The 22908-nt window shown below is 40.9% G+C and overlaps 1 protein-coding gene and 1 long non-coding RNA gene across 9 annotated transcripts in view; one reads left to right on the forward strand and one right to left on the reverse strand.

Annotated features, from left to right (window-relative positions):
* Positions 1-20004, forward strand: part of PARD3B (par-3 family cell polarity regulator beta) — a 1164360-nt gene extending 1144356 nt beyond the window's left edge. For all 8 annotated transcript variants that reach the window (XM_055573198.1, XM_055573199.1, XM_055573203.1 and 5 more), the window contains one exon: positions 15203-20004. In XM_055573198.1, the coding sequence (XP_055429173.1) occupies positions 15203-15560 (358 nt within the window). In that variant the 3' untranslated portion in view covers positions 15561-20004. The remainder of the gene's footprint in view (positions 1-15202) is intronic.
* Positions 1-22908, reverse strand: part of LOC129646672 (uncharacterized) — an 81173-nt gene that overhangs the window by 23913 nt on the left and 34352 nt on the right. The window lies entirely within an intron of this gene.

Genomic DNA, 22908 nt, shown 5'->3' on the forward strand with positions numbered 1-22908 from the left:
TTCGTCCAGTCCAGCATTTCTCATGATGTACTCTGCATATAAGTTACCCTTGCTTTTTCTATGATCTAATAAATGTTGGCAATTTGGTCTCTGGTTTCTCTGCTTCTTCTAAATCCAGCTTGTACAACTGGAAGTTATCAGTTAACATACTGTTGAAACCTAGCTTGAAGGATTTTGAGCATTAACTTGCTAGTGTGTGAAATGAATGCAGATGAATGGTAGTTTGAACATTCTTTGCATTGTCTTTCTTTGGGATTGGGATGAAAACTGACCTTTTCCAGTCCTGTGGCCACTACTGAGTTTTCTAAATTTGCTGGCATATTGAGTGCACCGTTTTAACAGCATCATCTTTTGAAATAGCTCAGCTGGAATTCCATCACTTCCACTAGCTTTGTTCATAATAATGCTTCCTAAGGTCTACTTGAATTAACACTCCAGGATGTCTGGCTCTAAGTGAGTGACTATACCACTGTGGTTATCTGGATCATTAAGATCTTTTTTGTATAGTTCTTCTATTCTTGCCACCTCTTCTTAATCTCTCTGCTTCTGTTAGGTCCTTGCTGTTTCTGTCCTTGTTTGTGCCCATCTTTGCATGAAATATTCCCTTGGTATCTCCAATTTTCTTGAGATCTCTAGTCTTTCCCATTCTATTGTTTTCCTCTATTTCTTTGCATTGTTCACTTAAGAAGGCTTTCTTCTCTCTCCTTGCTATTCTCTGAAACTCTGCATTCAGTTGGATATATCTTTCCCTTTCTCCTTTGCCTTTCACTGCTTTTCTCAGCTATTTGTAGGACCTTCTTAGATAGCCATTTTGCCTTTTTGCATTTCTTTTTCTTTGGGATGATTTTGGTCACCACCTCCTGTATGCTGTTACAAACTTCTGTCCACAGTTCTACAGGCACTCTACCTACCAGCACTTATCCTTTGAATCTATTCATCACCTCCACTGTATAATCATAAAGGGTTTTATTTAGGTCATACTGAATGGTCTAGTGATTTTCCCTCCTTTCTTCAATTTAAGCCTGAATTTTGCAATAAGGAGCTCATGATCAGAGCCACAGTCAGCTCCAGGTCTTCTTTTTGCTGACTTTATAGAGCATTTCCATCTTCAGCTGCAAAGAATATAATCAGTCTGATTTCAGTGTTGACCTTTTGGTGATGTTCATGTATAGAGTCATCTCTTGTGTTGTTGGAAGAGGGTGCTTACTATAAGCACTGTGTTCTTTTGGCAAAACTGTTAGCCTTTTCCCTGCTTCATTTTGCACTCCAAGGCCAAAGCTTCCATACAAAGTGTAAAATTTTTTGTTCTACTTCTCTGAAAAAATGCCATTGGTAATTTTATAGGGATTGCATTGAATCTATAGATTTCTATGGATATTGTAGTCATTTTTATAATATTGATTCTTTCAGTCCAAGTATATGGCATAGCTTTTTTATCAGATTGTGTCATCTTTGATCTCTTTTATCAGTGTCTTGTAGTTTTCAGAGTTCAAGTCTTTTGCCTCCTTAGGTAGGTTTATTCCTAGATGTTTTATTCTTTTTGATGTGATTATGAATGGGATTGTTTCTTTAACTTCTCTTTCTTATCTTTCCTTGTTAGTGTATAGGAATGCTTCAGATTTCTGTTTATTAATTTTATTTCCTGCAATTTTACTGAATTCATTGATGAGCTCTAGTAGTCTTCTGGTACCATCTTTAAGATTTTCTATGTATAATATCATGTCACTTGCAAACAGTAACAGTTTTACTTCTTTCCCAGTTTGGATTCCTTTTATTTCTTTTTTTTCTCTGATTGTCAGGGCTAGGACTTCCAAAACTATGTTAAATGAAAGTGGTGAGTGGACATTCTTGTCTTATTTATGATCTTGAAGGGAATGCTTTCAGCTTTTCACCATTGAGAATGATGCTAGTTATATTGTTGTTGTTCAGTCGCTAAGTTGTGTCCACCTCTTTTCAACCCCATGGACTGCAGCATGCCAGCCTTCCCTGTCCTTCACTATCTGAAGTTTGCTCAGATTCATTTCCATTGAGTCAATGATGCTATCTAACCATCTCATCCTCTGCTACCCTGTTCAACTCCCACCCTCAATATTTCCCAGAATCAGGGCTTTTTCCAATGAATCAGCTCTTCACATCAGATAGCCACAGCATTGGTGCTTCAGCATCAGTCCTTCCAATGAATATTCAGGGTTAATTTCCTTTAGGATTGACTGGTTTGAAGTCAGCTTTTTCATTCTCCTCTTTCACATTCATCAAGAGGCTCTTTAGTCTTCATTTTCTGCCATCAAGGTGGTGTCATCTGCATATCTGAGGTTGTTGATATTTTATGTCAGCAATTTTGATTCCAACTTGTGATTCATCCAGCTTGGCATTTCACATGATGTACTCTGCACATAAGTTAAATAAAGAGGGTAACAATATACAGCCTTGTGGTACTCCTTTCCCAATTTTGAACCAGTCAGTTGTTCCATGTCTGGGTCTATGTTGCTTCTTGACCAACATACAGGTTTCTTAGGAGACAGGTAAGGCAGTCTGATATTCCTATCTCTTTAAGAATTTTCCACAGTTTGTTGTGATTCACACAAAGGCTACAGGTTTGTCATGCACGGCCTTCATTATGTTGAGATATGTCCCCTCTTGGCCACTTTCTGGAGAGTTTTTATTGTAAATGGGTATTGAATTTTGTCAAAAGACTTTTCTGCTTCCTTTGAGATGATCATATGGTATTTATTCTTCAATTTTTTTAGTATGGTGTATCACACTGATTTGTGGATACTGAAAAATCCTTGCATCCCTGGGATAAATCCCTCTTGATCGTGGTGTATAATCATCTTAATGTACTATTGAATTTCGTTTGCTAATATTTTGTTGAGGATTTTTGTGTCTGTGTTCATCAATGATATTGGCCTGTAATTGTGTGTATATGTGTTCATGTGCATATTATCTTTGCTTGGTTTTTGTATCAGGGTGATGGTAGACTCATAGAATGAGCTTAGGAGTGTTCCTCCTATAATTTTTTGGAATAGTTTCAGAAATATTAAGTATTAACTCTTCTCTAAATGTTTGATAGACTTTACCTGTGAATCCATCCGGTCCTGGACTTTCATTTGGGATTTTTTTAATCACAATTTCAATTTCAGTACTTATAATTGGTCTGTTCATATTTTCTATTTCTTCCTAGTTCAGTTTTGGGAGATTGTACCTAAGAATTTGTCCATTTCTTCTAGGTTGTTCATTTTATTGGCATATAGTTGTTTGCAGTTGTCTTATGATTCTTTGTATTTCAGTGGTGTCCATTATTTCTTTTTCATTTCTAATTTTATTGATTTGAGCCCTCTCTTTTTTTTCCTGGTGAGTCTGGCTTAAGATTTATCAATTTTGTTTACCTTTTATTTTTATTTTTTTTTTCTTTTTTTTTTTTTAAATTTTATTTTATTTTTAAACTTTACATAACTGTATTAGATTTGCCAAATATCAAAATGAATCCGCCACAGGTTTACATGTGTTCCCCATCCTGAACCCTCCTCCCTCCTCCCTCCCCATTCCATCCCTCTGGGTCGTCCCAGTGTACCAGCCCCAAGCATCCAGTATCGTGCATCGAACCTGGCGGCAGCTCATTTCATACATGATATTTTACATGTTTCAATGCCATTCTCCCAAATCTTCCCACCCTCTCCCTCTCCCACAGAGTCCATAAGACTGTTCTATACATCAGTGTCTCTTTTGCTGTCTCGTACACAGGGTTATTGTTACCATCTTTCTAAATTCCATATATATGCGTTAGTATACTGTATTGGTGTTTTTCTTTCTGGCTTACTTCACTCTGTATAATAGGCTCCAGTTTCATCCACCTCATTAGAACTGATTCAAATGTATTCTTTTTAATGGCTGAATAATACTCCATTGTGTATATGTACCACAGCTTTCTTATCCATTCATCTGCTGATGGACATCTAGGTTGCTTCCATGTCCTGGCTATTATAAACAGTGCTGCGATGAACATTGGGGTACTCGTGTCTCTTTCCCTTCTGGTTTTCTCAGTGTGTATGCCCAGCAGTGGGATTGCTGGATCATAAGGCATGTCTATTTCCAGTTTTTTAAGGAATCTCCACACTGTTCTCCATAGTGGCTGTACTAGTTTGCATTCCCACCAACAGTGTAAGAGGGTTCCCTTTTCTCCACACCCTCTCCAGCATTTATTACTTGTAGACTTTTGGATTGCAGCCATTCTGACTGGTATGAAATGGTACCTCATAGTGGTTTTGATTTGCATTTCTCTGATCATGAGTGATGTTGAGCATCTTTTCATGTGTTTGTTAGCCATCTGTATGTCTTCTTTGGAGAAATGTCTATTTAGTTCTTTGGCCCATTTTTTGATTGGGTCATTTATTTTTCTGGAGTTGAGCTGTAGGAGTTGCTTGTATATTCTCGAGATTAGTTGTTTGTCAGTTGCTTCATTTGCTATTATCTTCTCCCATTCTGAAGGCTGTCTTTTCACCTTGCTAATAGTTTCCTTTGATGTGCAGAAGCTTTTAAGGTTAATTAGGTCCCATTTGTTTATTTTTGCTTTTATTTCCAATATTCTGGGAGGTGGGTCATAGAGGATCCTGCTGTGATGTATGTCAGAGAGTGTTTTGCCTATGTTCTCCTCTAGGAGTTTTATAGTTTCTGGTCTTACGTTTAGATCTTTAATCCATTTTGAGTTTATTTTCGTGTATGGTGTTAGAAAGTGTTCTAGTTTCATTCTTTTACAAGTGGTTGACCAGAGTTCCCAGCACCACTTGTTAAAGAGATTGTCTTTAATCCATTGTATATTCTTGCCTCCTTTGTCGAAGATAAGGTGTCCATATGTGCGTGGATTTATCTCTGGGCTTTCTATTTTGTTCCATTGATCTATATTTCTGTCTTTGTGCCAGTACCATACTGTCTTGATAACTGTGGCTTTGTAGTAGAGCCTGAAGTCAGGTAGGTTGATTCCTCCAGTTCCATTCTTCTTTCTCAAGATCGCTTTGGCTATTCGAGGTTTTTTGTTTTTCCATACAAATTGTGAAATTATTTGTTCTAGCTCTGTGAAGAATGCTGTTGGTAGCTTGATAGGGATTGCATTGAATCTATAGATTGCTTTGGGTAGTATATTCATTTTCACTACATTGATTCTTCCAATCCATGAACATGGTATATTTCTCCATCTGTTAGTGTCCTCTTTGATTTCTTTCACCAGTGTTTTATAGTTTTCTATATATAGGTCTTTAGTTTTTTTAGGTAGATATATTCCTAAGTATTTTATTCTTTCCGTTGCAATGGTGAATGGAATTGTTTCCTTAATTTCTCTTTCTGTTTTCTCATTATTAGTGTATAGGAATGCAAGGGATTTCTGTGTGTTGATTTTATATCCTGCAACTTTACTATAGTCATTGATTAGTTCTAGTAATTTTCTGGTGGAGTCTTTAGGGTTTTCTATGTAGAGGATCATGTCATCTGCAAACAGTGAGAGCTTTACTTCTTCTTTTCCAATTTGGATTCCTTTTATTTCTTTTTCTGCTCTGATTGCTGTGGCCAAAACTTCCAAAACTATGTTGAATAGTAATGGTGAAAGTGGGCACCCTTGTCTTGTTCCTGACTTTAGAGGAAATGCTTTCAATTTTTCACCATTGAGGATAATGTTTGCTGTGGGTTTGTCATATATAGCTTTGATTATGTTGAGGTATGTTCCTTCTATTCCTGCTTTCTGGAGAGTTTTGATCATAAATGGATGTTGAATTTTGTCAAAGGCTTTCTCTGCATCTATTGAGATAATCATATGGTTTTTATTTTTCAATTTGTTAATGTGGTGTATTACATTGATTGATTTGCGGATATTGAAGAATCCTTGCATCCCTGGGATAAAGCCCACTTGGTCATGGTGTATGATCTTTTTAATATGTTGTTGGATTCTGATTGCTAGAATTTTGTTAAGGATTTTTGCATCTATGTTCATCAGTGATATTGGCCTGTAGTTTTCTTTTTTTGTGGGGTCTTTGTCAGGTTTTGGTATTAGGGTGATGGTGGCCTCATAGAATGAGTTTGGAAGTTTACCATCCTCTGCAATTTTCTGGAAGAGTTTGAGCAGGATAGGTGTTAGCTCTTCTCTAAATTTTTGGTAGAATTCAGCTGTGAAGCCGTCTGGACCTGGGCTTTTGTTTGCTGGAAGATTTTTGATTACAGTTTCAATTTCCGTGCTTGTGATGGGTCTGTTAAGATTTTCTATTTCTTCCTGATCGAGTTTTGGAAAGTTGTACTTTTCTAAGAATTTGTCCATTTCTTCCTCGTTGTCCATTTTATTGGCATATAATTGTTGATAGTAGTCTCTTATGATCCTTCGTATTTCTGAGTTGTCTGTTGTGATCTCTCCATTTTCATTTCTAATTTTATTGATTTGATTTTTCTCCCTTTGTTTCTTGATGAGTCTGGCTAATGGTTTGTCAATTTTATTTATCCTTTCAAAGAACCAGCTTTTGGTTTTGTTGATTTTTGCTATGGTCTCTTTTGTTTCTTTTGCATTTATTTCTGCTCTAATTTTTAAGATTTCTTTCCTTCTACTAACCCTGGGGTTCTTCATTTCTTCCTTTTCTAGTTGCTTTAGGTGTAGAGTTAGGTTATTTATTTGACTTTTTTCTTGTTTCTTGAGGTGTGCCTGTATTGCTATGAACTTTCCCCTTAGGACTGCTTTTACCGTGTCCCACAGGTTTTGGGTTGTTGTGTTTTCATTTTCATTCGTTTCTATGCAAATTTTGATTTCTTTTTTGATTTCTTCTGTGATTTGTTGGTTATTCAGCAGCGTGTTGTTCAGCCTCCATATGTTGGAATTTTTAATAGTTTTTCTCCTGTAATTGAGATCTAATCTTACTGCATTGTGGTCAGAAAAGATGCTTGGAATGATTTCTATTTTTTTGAATTTACCAAGGCTAGCTTTATGGCCCAGGATGTGATCTATCCTGGAGAAGGTTCCATGTGCGCTTGAGAAGAAGGTGAAATTCATTGTTTTGGGATGAAATGTCCTATAGATATCAATTAGGTCTAACTGGTCTATTGTATCATTTAAAGTTTGTGTTTCCTTGTTAATTTTCTGTTTAGTTGATCTATCCATAGGTGTGAGTGGGGTATTAAAGTCTCCCACTATTATTGTGTTATTGTTAATTTCTTCTTTCATACTTGTTAGCATTTGTCTTACATACTGCGGTGCTCCCGTGTTGGGTGCATATATATTTATAATTGTTATATCTTCTTCTTGGATTGATCCTTTGATCATTATGTAGTGACCATCTTTGTCTCTTTTCACAGTCTTTGTTTTAAAGTCTATTTTATCTGATATGAGTATTGCTACTCCTGCTTTCTTTTGGTCCCTATTCGCATGGAAAATCTTTTTCCAGCCCTTCACTTTCAGTCTGTATGTGTCCCCTGTTTTGAGGTGGGTCTCTTGTAGACAACATATGCAGGGGTCTTGTTTTTGTATCCATTCAGCCAGTCTTTGTCTTTTGGTTGGGGCATTCAACCCATTTACGTTTAAGGTAATTACTGATAAGTATGACCCCGTTGCCATTTACTTTATTGTTTTGGGTTCGAATTTATACACAATTTTTGTGTTTCCTGTCTAGAGAATATCCTTTAGTATTTGTTGGAGAGCTGGTTTGGTGGTGCAGAATTCTCTCAGCTTTTGCTTGTCTGAAAAGCTTTTGATTTCTCCTTCATACTTGAATGAGATCCTTGCTGGGTACAATAATCTGGGCTGTAGGTTATTTTCTTTCATCATTTTAAGTATGTCTTGCCATTCCCTCCTGGCTTGAAGAGTTTCTATTGAAAGATCAGCTGTTATCCTTATGGGAATTCCCTTGTGTGTTATTTGTTGTTTTTCCCTTGCTGCTTTTAATATTTGTTCTTTGTGTTTGATCTTTGTTAATTTGATTACTATGTGTCTTGGGGTGTTTCGCCTTGGGTTTATCCTGTTTGGGACTCTCTGGGTTTCTTGGACTTGGGTGATTATTTCCTTCCCCATTTTAGGGAAGTTTTCAACTATTATCTCCTCAAGTATTTTCTCATGGTCTTTCTTTTTGTCTTCTTCTTCTGGGACCCCTATGATTCGAATGTTGTAGCGTTTAATATTGTCCTGGAGGTCTCTGAGATTGTCCTCATTTCTTTTAATTCGTTTTTCTTTTATCCTCTCTGATTCATTTATTTCTACCATTCTATCTTCTAATTCACTAATCCTATCTTCTGCCTCTGTTATTCTACTATTTGTTGCCTCCAGAGTGTTTTTAATTTCACTTATTGCATTATTCATTATATATTGACTCTTTTTTATTTCTTCTAAGTCCTTGTTAAACCTTTCTTGCATCTTCTCAATCCTTGCCTCCAGGCTATTTATCTGTGATTCCATTTTAATTTCAAGATTTTGGATCAATTTCACTATCATTATTCGGAATTCTTTATCAGGTAGATTCCCTATCTCTTCCTCTTTTGTTTGGTTTGGTGGGCATTTATCCTGTTCCTTTATCTGCTGGGTATTCCTCTGTCTCTTCATCTTGTTTAAATTGCTGAGTTTGGGGTGTCCTTTCTGTATTCTGGCAGTTTGTGGAGTTCTCTTTATTGTGGCGTTTCCTCGCTGTGTGTGGGTTTGTACAGGTGGCTTGTCAAGGTTTCCTGGTTAGGGAAGCTTGTGTTGATGTTCTGGTGGATGGAGCTGTATTTCTTCTCTCTGGAGTGTAATGAAATGTCCAGTAATGAGTTATGAGATGTCTATGGTTTTGGGGTGACTTTGGGCAGCCTGTATCTTGAAGCTCAGGGCTGTGTTCCTTTGTTGCTGGAGAATTTGCTTGTTATGTCTTTCCCTGGAACTTGTTGGCCCTTGTGTGGTGCTTGGTTTCAGTGTTGGTATGGAGGCGTTTGATGAGCTCCTGTCAATTAATGTTCCTTGGAGTCAGGAGTTCCCTGGAGTCAGGGATTGGACTTAAGCCTCCTACTTCCAGTTATTGGTCTTAATTTTACAGTAGTTTCAAAACTTCTCCTTCTGTACAGCACCGCTGATAAAACATCTACGTTAAAGATGAAAAGTTTCTCTACTGTGAGGGTCACTCAGAGAGGTTCACAGCGTTACATGGAGAAGAGAAGAGGGAGGAGGGAGTTAGAGGTGACCCAAATGAGATGAGGTGGAATCAATAGTGGAGAGAGTGGGCTAGCCAGTAGTCACTTCCTTATGTGCACTCCACAACTGGACCACTCAGAGATGTTCATGGAGTTATACAGGGAAGAGAAGAAGGAGGCAGGAGACAGAGGTGGCCAGAAGGATAAAAGGGGGAAATGAAAAGGCGGGAGACAGATCCAGCCAGTAATCAGTTCCTTAAGTGTTCTCCACCGTCTGGAACACACAGAAATTCACAGAGTTGGGTAGAGTAGAGAGGGGTTAGGGAGGAGATACAGGTGACCTGGTGGAGAAAATGGAGAGTCCAAAGGGAGAGAGAGCAGTCAAGCCAGTAATCTCGTACACTAGTGAAAAATGGGTCCTGAAGATTGGGTTCTTAAAGGTACAAAATTGGTAACAAATACATAAAAGCAAAAATTAGAAATCTAGAGTAGAGTTTGGAATTTCAAAAATGCGATGTTAATGAAAAGGAGAAGGAAAAGAAAGAGAGAAAAAAACGAACAAAGAAAAACAAACAAGGTCGTGAAAGTAATAAAGAAACTACAGGTACAAAATTGATAACTAATACCAAAAAGCAAAAATTAAAAATCTAGAGTAGAGTTTGGAATTTCAAAAATACAACGTTAAAAAAAAAAAAAAAAAGAAGAAGAAGAGAAATAAAGAGAGAAAACAAACAAACCAACAAAAACAATGTCGCAAAAATTATAAAGAAAATACAGGTACAGAATTGATATCAAATACCAAACAGCATAAATTAAAAATCTTGAGTAGAGTTTGGAATTGCAGATATACGATGTTATATAAAAGAAGAAGAGAAAGAAACAGAGGAAAAAAAAAAGTCACAGCAATTATGAAAAAAACTATAGGTACAAAATTGATAACATATGTCAAAATACTAAAATTAAAAATCTAGAGTAGAGTTTGGAATTTCAAAAATGCAATGTTAAAGAAAAGAAGAAAAAGAAAAAAGAAAAAAAAAAAAAAACCACGGTCAAAAAATTATAAAATATATATATGAAGTTTGCTGAAGAAGAAAAAAAAAAATAGGGTCTTTTTTTTTTTTTTTCGCAAAGTAATAGTTATAAAAGTGAAAATTAAAGGACAATAGAGGACTTAAAAAAATTTTTTTTTTAATTAAAAAAAAAAAGAAAGAAAGATTGATCATAAAAATAGTAAAAATATATCTAGGTCTTTCTCTGGTTTTGTTGTGAGTATTGTGGGTTCAGTTCATTTTTGGCAGTTCCTTAGTCCGACTTATATTTCTCAAGATCTATAGGCCCCTTCCTATGTAATCCGTAGTAACCACAGGGTTTTAATCTATAGCCTGTAGCTTCCAAGGCGTTTCCCTCTGTTATAGCTTCTTCTGTTTGCTGGTCTCTTCAGTGTCTGGTTCCCGCCCTGACACAAAGGGGACGGTGGAGGACCCTATTTTTTTTTTTTTTTTTTTTAATTTAGGCTCACTTGTTCAGCCGCGCTGTGGGGAGGGAGGGAGGGATGCTGCAAACAGGTAACACTGGCGTGCGCTCGCAGTGCCTCGGCCACACTGGGTCTGCCCCCGCTCACGGCGCGTGTAACCTCCCTGCCCACACTGCTTGGGCTCTAGGTTGTTCCGCCGGGAACAATCAGAGGCCGGCCCTGGACTGAGCTCCCAGGTCCAAGCCGCTCAGGTTCAGGCACTCGGGTAGTCCTCAGAGGTGCAGACTCGATTGGGCCTGCGTTTTGTGTTCTTCCCAGGTCGAGCAGCTCAGGTGATGAGGTGTTTGGCGGGCGCCAATGCTGCGACTTATCGCCTCCCCGCCACTCGGTTATCTGGGTGTAAAACCGGCGCACCTTCTCAGGCAGATGTTGACCGTCCAGACCCCCAAGAAGTTTTAGTTAGCAAAGAAGCCTGCTTACAGTTTTATAGATAGTGTCTCTCTGGGGCTGCGATTGCCCCCTTCCGGCTCTGGCTGCCTGTCACCGGAGGGGTAAGGTCTGCAGCCGGCTATCTCTGTTCAGTCCTTTGTTCTGTGCGCGGGCCTGGCGGTGTCTTAGGTTAGGGCTGGCTTTTTGCGTGGTAGATATTCCACAGTCTGGTTTGCTAGCCCAAATTATTTCGCTCAGATAGTGCTCAGGACATTCGGCCTGATTCTTACTCTAAGGGACACAGCCCGTGCCGCCCTTCCCTGCCCAGCCCCCGCTTGCTAATGCCGTGTGCAGGCGTCTGCGCTGCTTCTCCGCTGGGGGAGTTACCGTAGGGCTCACAATCCGCGATTTTTAATTGTTTATTTTTTTTTTTCCCCTCCCTTTTATGTTGCCCTCTGTGCTTCCAAAGCTCGGCACAGATTCGGCAGTGAGAGGGTTTCCTGGTGTTTGGAAACTTCTCTCTTTTTAAGACTCCCTTCCCGGGACGGAACTCCGTCCCTCCCTCTTTTGTCTCTTTTTTTGTCTTTTATATTTTTTCCTACCTCCTTTCGAAGAGTTGGGCTGCTTTTCTGGGTGCCTGATGTCCTCTGCCGGCATTCAGAAGTTGTTTTGTGGCATTTACTCGACGTTTAAATGCTCTTTTGATGAATTTGTGGGGGAGAAAGTGTTCTCCCCGTCCTACTCCTCCGCCATCTTGGCTCCTCCCCTTTGTTTACCTTTTAAAAGAGCCAACTTTTAGTTCCATTTATCTTTGCTATGATTTTCTTTGTCTCTATTTCTTTCTGCTCTGATCTTTATATTTTTCCTTCTGCTAACTTTAGATCTTATTTGCTCTTCTTTCTCTAACTGCTTTAGGTATTCTTTATTTGAGATTTTTCCTGTCTCCTTGGGTACAACGGTATTGCTGAAACCCATAGGTTTTGGATTGTCATGTTTTCATTTGTCTATAGGTATTTTTTTATTTCTTCAGTGATTCACTGGTTGATTAGTAGCATATTGTTTTGCCTCCATGTGTTGTTGTTTTCCTTTCTTTTTTTTTTTTTTCCTGTGTCCTGGTGTGCACGAGACCATGTCTACACCAAAAGTGGAGTCTTGCTTCCCCTAGTCTTACAGAATTCCTGTGATCAAAACCCACTGGACTTCAGAGCCAGATTCTCTGGGGGCTTTTCCTCCCATTGCTAGACCTGCCAGCTGGTGAGCCTGATGTGGGGCTCAAAATTCCTTGGGAGAATTTCTGCAATATAATTACTTTCCAGTTTGTGGGTTGCCTATCTACCAGGTATGGGCCTTGATTTTATCATGATTACATGCCTCCTACCATCTTGTTGTATCTTCTTCTTTTTCTTTGGATGTAGGATATCTTTTCTGGCCAGTTCCAGTGATTTTTTTTTTTTTAATTGATGATTATTCTGCAAGTTAGTTGTGATTTTGGTATCTTCATAAGACCAGGTGAGCTCATGTCCTTCTACTCTGCCATCTTATCTCCCTAAAAACTGTTGTTTTAAATATGTGTGTGTGCACACACAATATTTGCAATCACTGAGAAGTTCTGGTAAAAGCCAATCCTCAATTTTGAGCAAAGAGTTTTTATAAACAACAGCAACCCACTCCCCCACCACCGAAGAAAGAAAAATCCTTCCAGCACTCTTTGAACCTTAAAGAGTGTTTATATAGGCCAGCTCATTGTTTGTCTTCTCTCTGAAAAATTAGAAAGGATAACTGCTTTGATGAGTTCTACAGAAAAAGACAATTTCCATGATTTCATTTCTTGACAAAGAACAGCTACCTCACTTGGTTTCTGCCACATGTAAGCAAATTCCCAGATGTAAAATCTCCCCTCAGAGGAAGCAATGTGAGTCCACAAAACTGTCTTGAATTCTGCCCCCAGCTTCCCCTGGCCATGCAAGGTGACCAAGTGGCAGGGGGAGACGTGGGAGAAGAGGCTTGACCGTGTGCACGCAGCCTGTGCGGTGGCTGTGGCTATCAGGGTGGCTTCTGCTCTGTCACCGCTTGATCTGGCTAGTCTCTCCACAAAAAAAAAAAAAAAAAAAACAATGCCTGCCTGTCTTTTATAATATTCTGTTTTAAAAGAGAGAAATCTCCAGGGAGAGAACAGGACCCTAAAAGTCCAAGGCCTGGAATTCCTCCTTTCTCTCTTTCAATTTTAAACAGGAAACATTCATGCTAAGAGGGTCCGGAGGGAGCATTGATTGTATGTTCGTTTTAAGGCAGATAATGTTTGTGTGTTGCAAATGTCAGTGATTTATCCCAAGGGCTTAAAATGAGTGCAGAAAAACCACATGTTTCACTTCATGCAGAGAAATATCATCAGTAGATTCTGAGAGAAAACACAAGTTAGGGGGGTTTTGGGGGGTGTTTTTTTTTTTTAAGTGTTTTGAAAATCTCCAACATGAACAAAAAGGAAGTAGAAATGAGCATGGTGGGAGAGGAGGGGGAGCTTAAAATATTGTACAATAAAAGATATAATGAATGCTGGAAGTTTTATAAATTAAAAAAATAACATTCTAAAGGAAAGAGAAGATGAAATCCCCATCCTTTATTTCCCAGTGCTGGGGTGACAGATTACCCATTTGTGCTCTATTTGTCATGGGCAATTTAAAATAGAGCAAAGCAAACTGCACTGAATAATAACAGTTGATGCTATAATAACTTACTTATACACAAACAATTTAATTTTTGTACCTGAAAACTCTAACTAAATTAACCCAGGCTCAAAGATCTAACTTTCATTATTATACATAGCCAAATTAAGACATAAAAAAGTAGAGAAAAATTCTATTGTTCATCCTTATGAATGTGTTCACGTGCTGCTTTCCACATGGACTCAAGCTTAGAGCTTGTCAAACCATCATTGATTGGGGAATTTACAGAGCTGTTTTCCCATCAAACTCTGCAGATTACAGGGTGATTGTGACCCTCATTGACAGTGCTTGATTAACCACAGACACCATGTTCTTACAGCCCTGTCATTTCTTTCAAGTGTTCTACCAGGTTGTACTCTGACATTGGAGAGCTTTCCATTAATTGTTACTGTTGCTCTTTTCCTTGAAAAAGAAATAATAAAAAGAGGAATGGTAGAAAGTGGGGAGGATTTGGGCATGATGTTAGGGAATATGTGCACAGAAGGTTTATGGGATTTTAAGAGCTGCAAACAGAACTCATCTGTTTAACCCCAGGCTAGATAAGATGCAGTCATCTGTACATTGTTTAGAGACGTATTGCTTCTGTTATGGCAAATGGATCAGAAGATGCTTGTTGTCTTAGCAGAGAGATCCAGACAGGGTCGCTTTATGTTAGTGTTTATTCTTGCCCTGGACCTTTCTGTGTGCCTACTCATGACACAGTGCAACTTAACAGCTGGTTTGACTTTTCCCAATCTGCTACCGGCTGGGTGGTACTTACTGACTTTGCAGTAGAATGGCTTCATATAAAAGTTATAGGTGGATAACTCCAGACTCTAGGTTGGGACTTCCTCCAGGAATTGTGGAAAGAGGGCATACTAATCTACACAGATGTGTCACAGAAGCCAACCAGAGTTAGACCAAGACTGTGGCCTGTGTAAAGAATAGCCCACAGACCAGGAGAGAAGTGAGTTCACTCCCTGGGAAGTTTATGACTCCAGATAACATGTGCATTTCTACCACCATGTCAGGATTCAGGAAGGTGGAGAAGGAACGGGGTGAACAATTCTAGTATTAACAGAGCCAAACTCAGTCTTGTTTAGCGAACTCGCTTGGTTACTATAATAAAGGCCAACATATCAACAAGATAGAAGAATATTTCTCTCTTAGGCACCTAACTGACATGGTGGCTTCATGGTGTAGAGGAACCAGGCTCTTTCCTTCTTCTTCTTCTGCCTTCCTCAGCATGTGGCTTTCTCCTTATGATCTTTATTATGGCCACTCTTAGCAGCCAACAGAAAGGAGGGAAGAGAAGAGGGTCTCTTTCTTCCTTTTAAGGGTATGCATCATGGCTATTCACATCCCATTGGCCAGATCCAGTCTGTGGGCACACCAGACCACACGGGATGCTGAGGGCTGTGGACATCAGCTGGGCAGCCAGCTAGTGGTCACTGATGTGTGTCTTGTCTTCTCTTTCCAGGGGAGGACCAGCAGATCCTGTAGACTACCTGACAGCCACATCGCGAGGGCTCTACAAGGAAAGGGAGCTTCCCTATTACCCAGGGGCTCATCCTGTGCATCCACCCAAAGGAAGCTATCCTCGCCCCCCAGATCTGAGAGTCACAGATCTCCGGTATCCCCACTACTACCCACCCCCGCCAGCCCCCCAGCACAAAGGACCTTTCCGACAAGATGTCCCACCTTCCCCTCCTCAGCACCACAGAGTACCAGCCTACCCAGAAATGGGCAGACCAGGGCCCCGAGGGAGCAGCCCAGATCAGTACCCCTACCGAACCCAGGATCCTAGGCAGAAGAACCCCATGACTGCAGCCGTGTAGCTGAACACCACGAGGCTCAGCCCAGCCCAGGACGGAAGACATCCAACATCACCTTTGTTCTTCCTACACCTTAAGGCCTTCTTCCTATCGAGAATTCTCTATGGTACAGATTAGATTTTTCTCACTGAAGCTGCAACACTTGACCACTAATCAGAAAGAATGGAGTAGGAGTTTGGGGAGGGAAATCAGAAGGAAGAGGAAGGATAGGGTCATAAAAACAAAACTGCCTGATATTTGAAACATGTTTAGAATTGTTCAGTTCACTGAGAGTGGCAATTGAACAGGCAGATAGCAGTGGAGATCTACAGCATGGCCACCTCTCTGGAACACAAACATGCATAGCATTGGCGTCATGGCAGGGAGAGGGGCCAGTCTCTGGGACATCATCCATTCAGAGGCTAAGCTTCAGCCACCTCCTTAAGTTGTTAAATCTGTGAAGAGTAGCTGCAAATATGGGCATCCTAAGAGAGTAGTCTTCGCATTGAGAAAACAACAACAAACATGAAGAGTGAGGTCCTTGAAATATTTTGTACCCAGAGGAAGGCTGCATTTATTTGTAGAATTTCTCAGGTTCTCAGTACCACTCACTTGGTATAAGCATTTCACGTTTCCTCGATTTTTTATATAAAAGATGTGAATGCAGTATTAGTGTCCTGGGAGAATTCACAAAGCTAGTCAGAGCTTCCAGAAGAACTCTATGCCTAGGATCAAGGCAATCAAGTTAAAAGGCTGAAATTCCCGTGGTCCTCACCTTCCTTTCTCCCACATCCCAGGCAAGATAGCATAGAGATATCTGGCTTCAGACTCATCCCCAGATCTCCTGCTTGTCATTATTGTAACTGGGGCCTTTACTTTAAGACTCCCACTTGAGAGCTGAGATGTACTCAGGAAAGAGAGGGCCCTCTGGTTAGGTCACACAGGAAGCAGTGCTCTGGAGATGCCAATTCTCGACTCAGTGCCAAGCAGCACCATATGCACGCAGGGTCAGGAAAGGGCTGACGGTGCTCTTTGGGAATGATAACAAGCAAGCAGTAGTAATGTGTGTGTATGTGTGCGTGTGTGCGTATGTATGAAGGTGTGTGATTACCAGTATGGAGAATGGAAAATAAAAATACTTTCTGGAAAGTTTGATGAAGAGAATAAAAAGGAAAACAACAAACAAAACAGAAGGGAAGGGAGAAGGAGCATAAAACTAAATCATTCTACATCTGCTATATTTCATTAACACGAGTCAGAGCAAGACCAAGGCCAAGGTCTCCAGTTGGAAAAAGGTCTTAGGGCTTTGAAAAGCTAAAACCCCACCCTCCAAAATCCATCAGAATTTCTTTAGAGCTTTGCACATATATTCTACTTATTTCAACATAGATTAGAACCTCTAAACCCTGACCCAAATGAGAACACAAGAGAAGACTGAGAAACAGCAAAGCATGGGAGCAGCAACTCAAATTGCTCAGTGACCCTTGCAGTCCTCTAAGCCTTTTTACATTCCTTCATTCCCTCCCCCCAAAAATGCCTTGAGTTCAGTTCAGACATATTCTGTCTGAGATTAGAATACCTCTGACTGCTAGGATTTAATAAATTATAGTATTGATGTTATTGAATACCCAGAGTTTCTATCCTGCCCAGTTTAGTTTTTTTTTTTAATTTTAAAATATAGTTCTGTTACCAAGAATGATGCAAGTGCTGGGTTTAGACTTAACTAGTGTTATTTACTGAACTTTAAGAGGTATCATTTTCTAAACTACAGTTTACTTACGGCCCTCTTGAGAATAGGTTGTCAAGTTGTTTTTGTCTGTCATCTCTTTTAAGCCGGGCACCTTTAGATTCTTTGCAATTTGTTCTGAGGTTGAGGACTGGGCCCTTCTCACCTCAAGGTGGAGTGTAGGTGAGCCATAGGGTTTCCCTGCCAACAAGCTGCAAGCTGCCTTCCCTCGAGCTAAATAAACCTTCAAGAAGACAATGGTAAGATGAGAGAAGTATGATGTATTTTGAAGCAATAAAAGCCAGCTCTTCAGGATGTTCCATAGTTTAGTTTAACCAAATTTCTGTAGACTACTGGATATAGCCAAGTCAGAGGTTTCCTTCTGGATTAAGGCCAAGTTCCCCCAAGGGGCAGTGATAGAAAGTGAGACACTCAGAGCAGCCCCAGTAGGAAGAATGCCCATATTTTCACCATGTTGCCAGCTTGTGAGCATGGTATCTCCTGCACTAAGGCTCAAGGAAAGCTGCTCCAAGCATGGTTTTGAGTGTGTGTGTGCTCAGTCGTGTCCCACTTTGCCACCCTATGGACTGTAGCCCACCAGGCTCCTCTGTCCATGGACTTTTCCAGGCAAGAATATTGGAGTGAAGTTGCCATTTCCTCCTCCAGGGCATCTTCCTGACCCAGGGATCAAACTGGCATCTCCTGCAGTGGCAGGTGGATTCTTTACCGCTGAGCCACGTGGGAAGCCCTTTTGTGTTGTATACACAGGCAGTAAAGCAATTGCTAATTCTGAGGGGCAGCCAAGGATGTGAATGTACTATTAAAAGTAATGGGAAAAGATTATAGCAGTTTTCTTTTCTTGCTTGAAGTATAACACATGACCTATTTGACCTTACCCAGAAGAAGCCAACATTGTGTGTATGACAGTCTTCATCAAGTCGAGTAACAATAAAGAACAGCTTGAATGTAAGCTTTATAAACGCCTGTGAACCAACCCAGTTGTCACCACCCAGAGGTTATGGAACTCTTTCCCAGTATCTAGAAGAACAGATTGTTTAGAGTATTTAGAAGACCAGGCTATAATCAGTGGGCTCCTAGTAGCAGGAAATAGTTCCTGATTTATTTTTGGCCTTGGACAAACTCAGTCTCAGAATGCAAATAGCCCCCCAGGAAAAGGTGGCACCGAGAGCTTGGTGAGCTGAAAACCCACCAATGTACACCTGCCTGGCTCCTGATCTGACCACTAGGTCATCCAGAGCTTGAAGTGATGTGTTGACCTCAAGTCACTAGATATTTTAAGGAGCTCTTTTTCTGTCCCTTGTTGCAGGAGTAGAGAGATGTAAGAGAGTAGACCACAGAATACGTTTAGATGCAAGCAAACTCAGTCCTCTACAAGGGAGAGAAGAAACACAACATCTCACTAACCCTTCGTGTCATTGGGCTGTGTCAGTATCACTCTTGGTATAATATTGCTTCCCCACAATATCACATCACTGGATGAAAGGAAAGTTCAAAGTCAGGAGTATTTTCTCAATCATGGTTGAGTAACAACAAAAAGTGCAGGGAAATTTACTATGAAGCTCCTTATTAGGTTTTTAGATCTGTATGTGTTGACTTCACAGTATAGTACAGAGCAAAGATCTTATAATTAACAGCACCGTCACCCCGAGGAGGAAACTCTGTGCACACGAACTGATAAGAGGAGATTCAAGACTTCACTGTAGCTTGATTTTTGCCGCCAATAACAAAATTAAAACATGGTTCATTATTCCTTCCGAAGATTTATGAACTTCTTGAATGAAATCTATTTTCTGAAGGAAATCCACCTGATAAGTTTTAGAGTTGCCATGCATAGGGTTGGTATGTCCCTTCCTTTTCTTTGGAGGAACATCTTAGCATTTCAGGGAGACAGAGAGAGATGGAGAGTTCAGTGTGGACAGCAAGGTGTGTCTATAAAATTCCCATCAGCATTAAACTCTGAAATTTACAATGAACAGCCTTCAAATTGGTGCTAAATTGGGTAGACACCCTGCTGCTTTCTGAGTCCATGAGCAAAATATATCTCAGATCTAGTGCAATAAGGCAGGAGGGTGTTGGGAGTCAGAAACAGCCCACGATGGTATTTCTCTGTACTCCCAGTTCACACCGACTTAAGTGGAAATGATGCCACAATGAGACCAGAAAGAGAAGTCTCTGTAAGATATCCCTACGAAGTCACCTTTCTGATAAAAAAGAGAATGAAAGTGAGATATCTAAAATAAGCCTAGAATCTCATATGCAGCTCAGCTTCTAAGGGGAACTCTTTCTCCCTCGTGTCCTTAAATAGTACTAGAATCTCACACAGCCTGACTTTTGAAGGTGGGTTTCACTACGGCGCAGAATGGAGAGTGAACTAACCACTGAGACGGTCTCCTGACTCAGCTCTTTCAGAAGTGTTACGTTCCATCTATGCTGACTGCAGTGTTGTTTACTACTGGGAACATACAAACAAAACCTGCTGTTTATACAGTCACTTTTTCTAGTGTTTTCCTTTGCTTATATGATACCAAGTCTGTTCATAAGTTCTGAAGATAAATTATGTGAAATCATATTTTGGCATATGATTGAGGGTGGAGAATGAATTCTTTACGGTCTTTTTTGGATGATCCCATTTGTACCACAGAAACATTTTGGATGTTGTTATATATGAATATATAAATTTTTCTTGTTTATTTTGCATTAAAATAAAGCTTTATTCAGTCAGTAAGAGAGTCCTGGTTTTCACCCACCACTGACTTGTGTTAAGATTTGATGAATGAATGGGTGGGTCTGGTCCTGCCCACCCTAGAATAGCAACGTCACAGGGCCGAGGACACAGGGAACTAATGTCTGTCGTGTGCTGTTTTTTAGTCGATAAGTAGTGTCGACTCTTTGCAACCCCATGGCTGCTCTATCCATGGGATTTTCCAGACAAGGAAACTGGAGAGGGTTGCCATTTCCTTCTCCAGGGGATCTTCCCAACCCAGGGATAGAACCCACGTCTCCTGCATTGCAGGTGGATTCTTCACCACTGAGCCACCTGGTTAACCATATGCTGGGCTCCCCCAAAGCAGATGCTGAGATGGGAACGAGCAAGCAATGTGTTTATTCGGAAGAGCACTTGGATTCAGTACCTACAGAAGGCAGGGAAAGAAGATAGGACGGAGCAGAGAGGGAGAAGCTGAGCTGCGTGCCCTTCCAGCTTGGGCTCAGCCAACTCCACAAGGAAATCTGAAGCTTCAGTGGCCCCATAGAGTTGTCCCAAGTGTGGACACGGGAGAGGGGCATTTATCCCACCATCTCTGTCAGGGGTATGGGCTACCCCTGAAAGGAGAGGAGACCCAGAACCAGGCAGTTTTCCTCAGGTGAGGCAATCCCCAAAAGGACAGAACTGGGGGTCATCTTTGGGCCATATTCACAGTAGCTGGGGAATGGCCTTCCATTCCTGAAGTGGGATTTGGGCAGCACATCACAGAATTCACAAATGCATCCGACACAGTTGACCCCCTCTCTCATGCCAGGATCACTCTCACCCTGTCTAAAGAAACAGGATTCTGAGCTGGTTTTCCTTGAGACCATCCGTATGTTTCCCAAGCAACTTTACTGGCTTATTCCCAGCCCTCTTCACACTCTCTCTTCAAGTTCATCCACAGCCTTTCAGCTACCATCCTAGACTGATTTGCTCACAATCTCCAGCTCTGATCTGTCTCCTGAGTACAAGCATTTCCACTTTCCTACTGGACATCCCTCCTTAGGCTTTCCAAAGCCCCTTTGCACTCAACTTGTCCAAACTGAAAACAAGCTTTCTCCAAAGAAACCTGCTTCTCGTGACTCTGTGCTGACCAAGGGCACCACCATGTTCATAGTTAAAAACCAGAAAATTCAGAAATAATCCTTGACTCACCATATATAACTCTGCTCCTTGCCCATAACCATCCCCATCTGATGAGATGGAAGGCCAGCAATTCCACCCTCGACTTCTGTCAAATACATCCATTCTTCCTCACATGCTGCCATGGCCTTCATTCAGCGCCATCACTTCTCAGCTGCTCCCCTCGGCAGCCTTCTATGTGATCTCTGCCTCTTATTTAGCTTCCTTTTGACCCACCTCTGTTCTATACAGAACCTACCACCTTTGTAAATAAAATTTTATTGGGACACATAGACACTGATTCACTTAAACATTGTCTACTCTCTCACACTGTGATATCAACCTCTGCCCTGCACTCCCACAGGAACTTTTTTGAAACAGAGAACTGACCAAATTAGTCTGGAGGCAGCATTGTCTTGTTGAAAGAACACTGGCTTTGCACACAGTCAGTCAGTTCAGTCACTCAGTCGTGTCTGACTCTTTGCAACGTATGGACTGCAGCACATGAGGCCTCCCTGTCCATCACCAAATCCCAGAGCTTGCTCAAACTCATATCCATCGAGTCGGTGATGCCATCCAGCCATCTCATCCTCTGTTGTCCCCTTCTACTCCTAAAATTAGGTTCAACACTGATTAGCTACATAAACTTGCATAAAATGCTTCTCTCTCTAGGCCTCAGTTTTACCATTTGTGAAATGAAACTACTATACATCTTATGGGATTATTTTAAGAATCAACTTACAGGCCAAACATAGGAGTTATGGAGCCCGTTTGAACTAGCTCCCAGGAGCTAACTGTCTGCATTTCTTCCCAACTCCACGTTCAGTGATGTCACATTGGTAGCTTGAAATAGGTCATGTTCGAAGCATTCACAACACAGGGATTAGCATACCCTACAAATCAGGACTTTTTCCCTTTTGGAGAGTCAGTTGTTAAACAGTACCAGCACACCGGTACATAAAACATAGTTATATGTTTACTAGAATACTGCTATATATATAACACACATAGCTGCCCAGCAGTCAAGGAAAATGAATCCTTGCCTCCATTCTCTCTCTTTCTCTCTCTGTCACACACATATACACATGAATCCTTGCCTCCATTCTCTCTCTCTCTTTCTCTCACACACACACACCCTCACTCCTCAAAGCCTGTCTGTGGCTAATACTTATGGCTTCAAGTCTGAAGTCCAAAGCCCTCCAAAATCAGTCCACTGTGCCTCTCTCTCAAGTCTCATTTCTCCTAATTTTACATCTTGTGCTAGTGTTGTTTCAAATTACTTTCATTTATTTGAGCCAGGGGTACATTTAACGCCTTTGCACCACATCTGCTGCTGCTAAGTCGCTTCAGTCGTGTCGGACTCTGTGCGACCCCATAGACGGCAGCCCACCAGGCTCCCCCGTCCCTGGGATTCTCCAGGCAAGAACACTGGAGTGGGTTGCCATTTCCTTCTCCAACGCATGAAAGGGAAAAGTGAAAGTGAAGTCACTCAGTCGTGTCCGACTCTTCGCGACCCCATGGGCTGCAGCCCCCCAGGCTCCTCCGTCCACGGGATTTTCCAGGTGAGAGGACTGGATGGGGCGCCATCGCCTTCTCCGTTGCACCACAGCAGTACGCAGTAAATGCAGCGAGCAGATCCTCCGCTGCTCAAAACGCCCTCTGACCTGTGGCTCCTCGGTCCTCCTTCAGATCCCAGACCAACTGACTCTTTCTCCATGAAGACCTGAAGGCAGACACTGAAGGCCGGCTCCTTCATA

The sequence above is a fragment of the Bubalus kerabau genome, chromosome 3 (assembly GCF_029407905.1).
Source record: "Bubalus kerabau isolate K-KA32 ecotype Philippines breed swamp buffalo chromosome 3, PCC_UOA_SB_1v2, whole genome shotgun sequence".
Classification (NCBI taxonomy): Eukaryota; Metazoa; Chordata; class Mammalia; order Artiodactyla; family Bovidae; genus Bubalus; species Bubalus kerabau.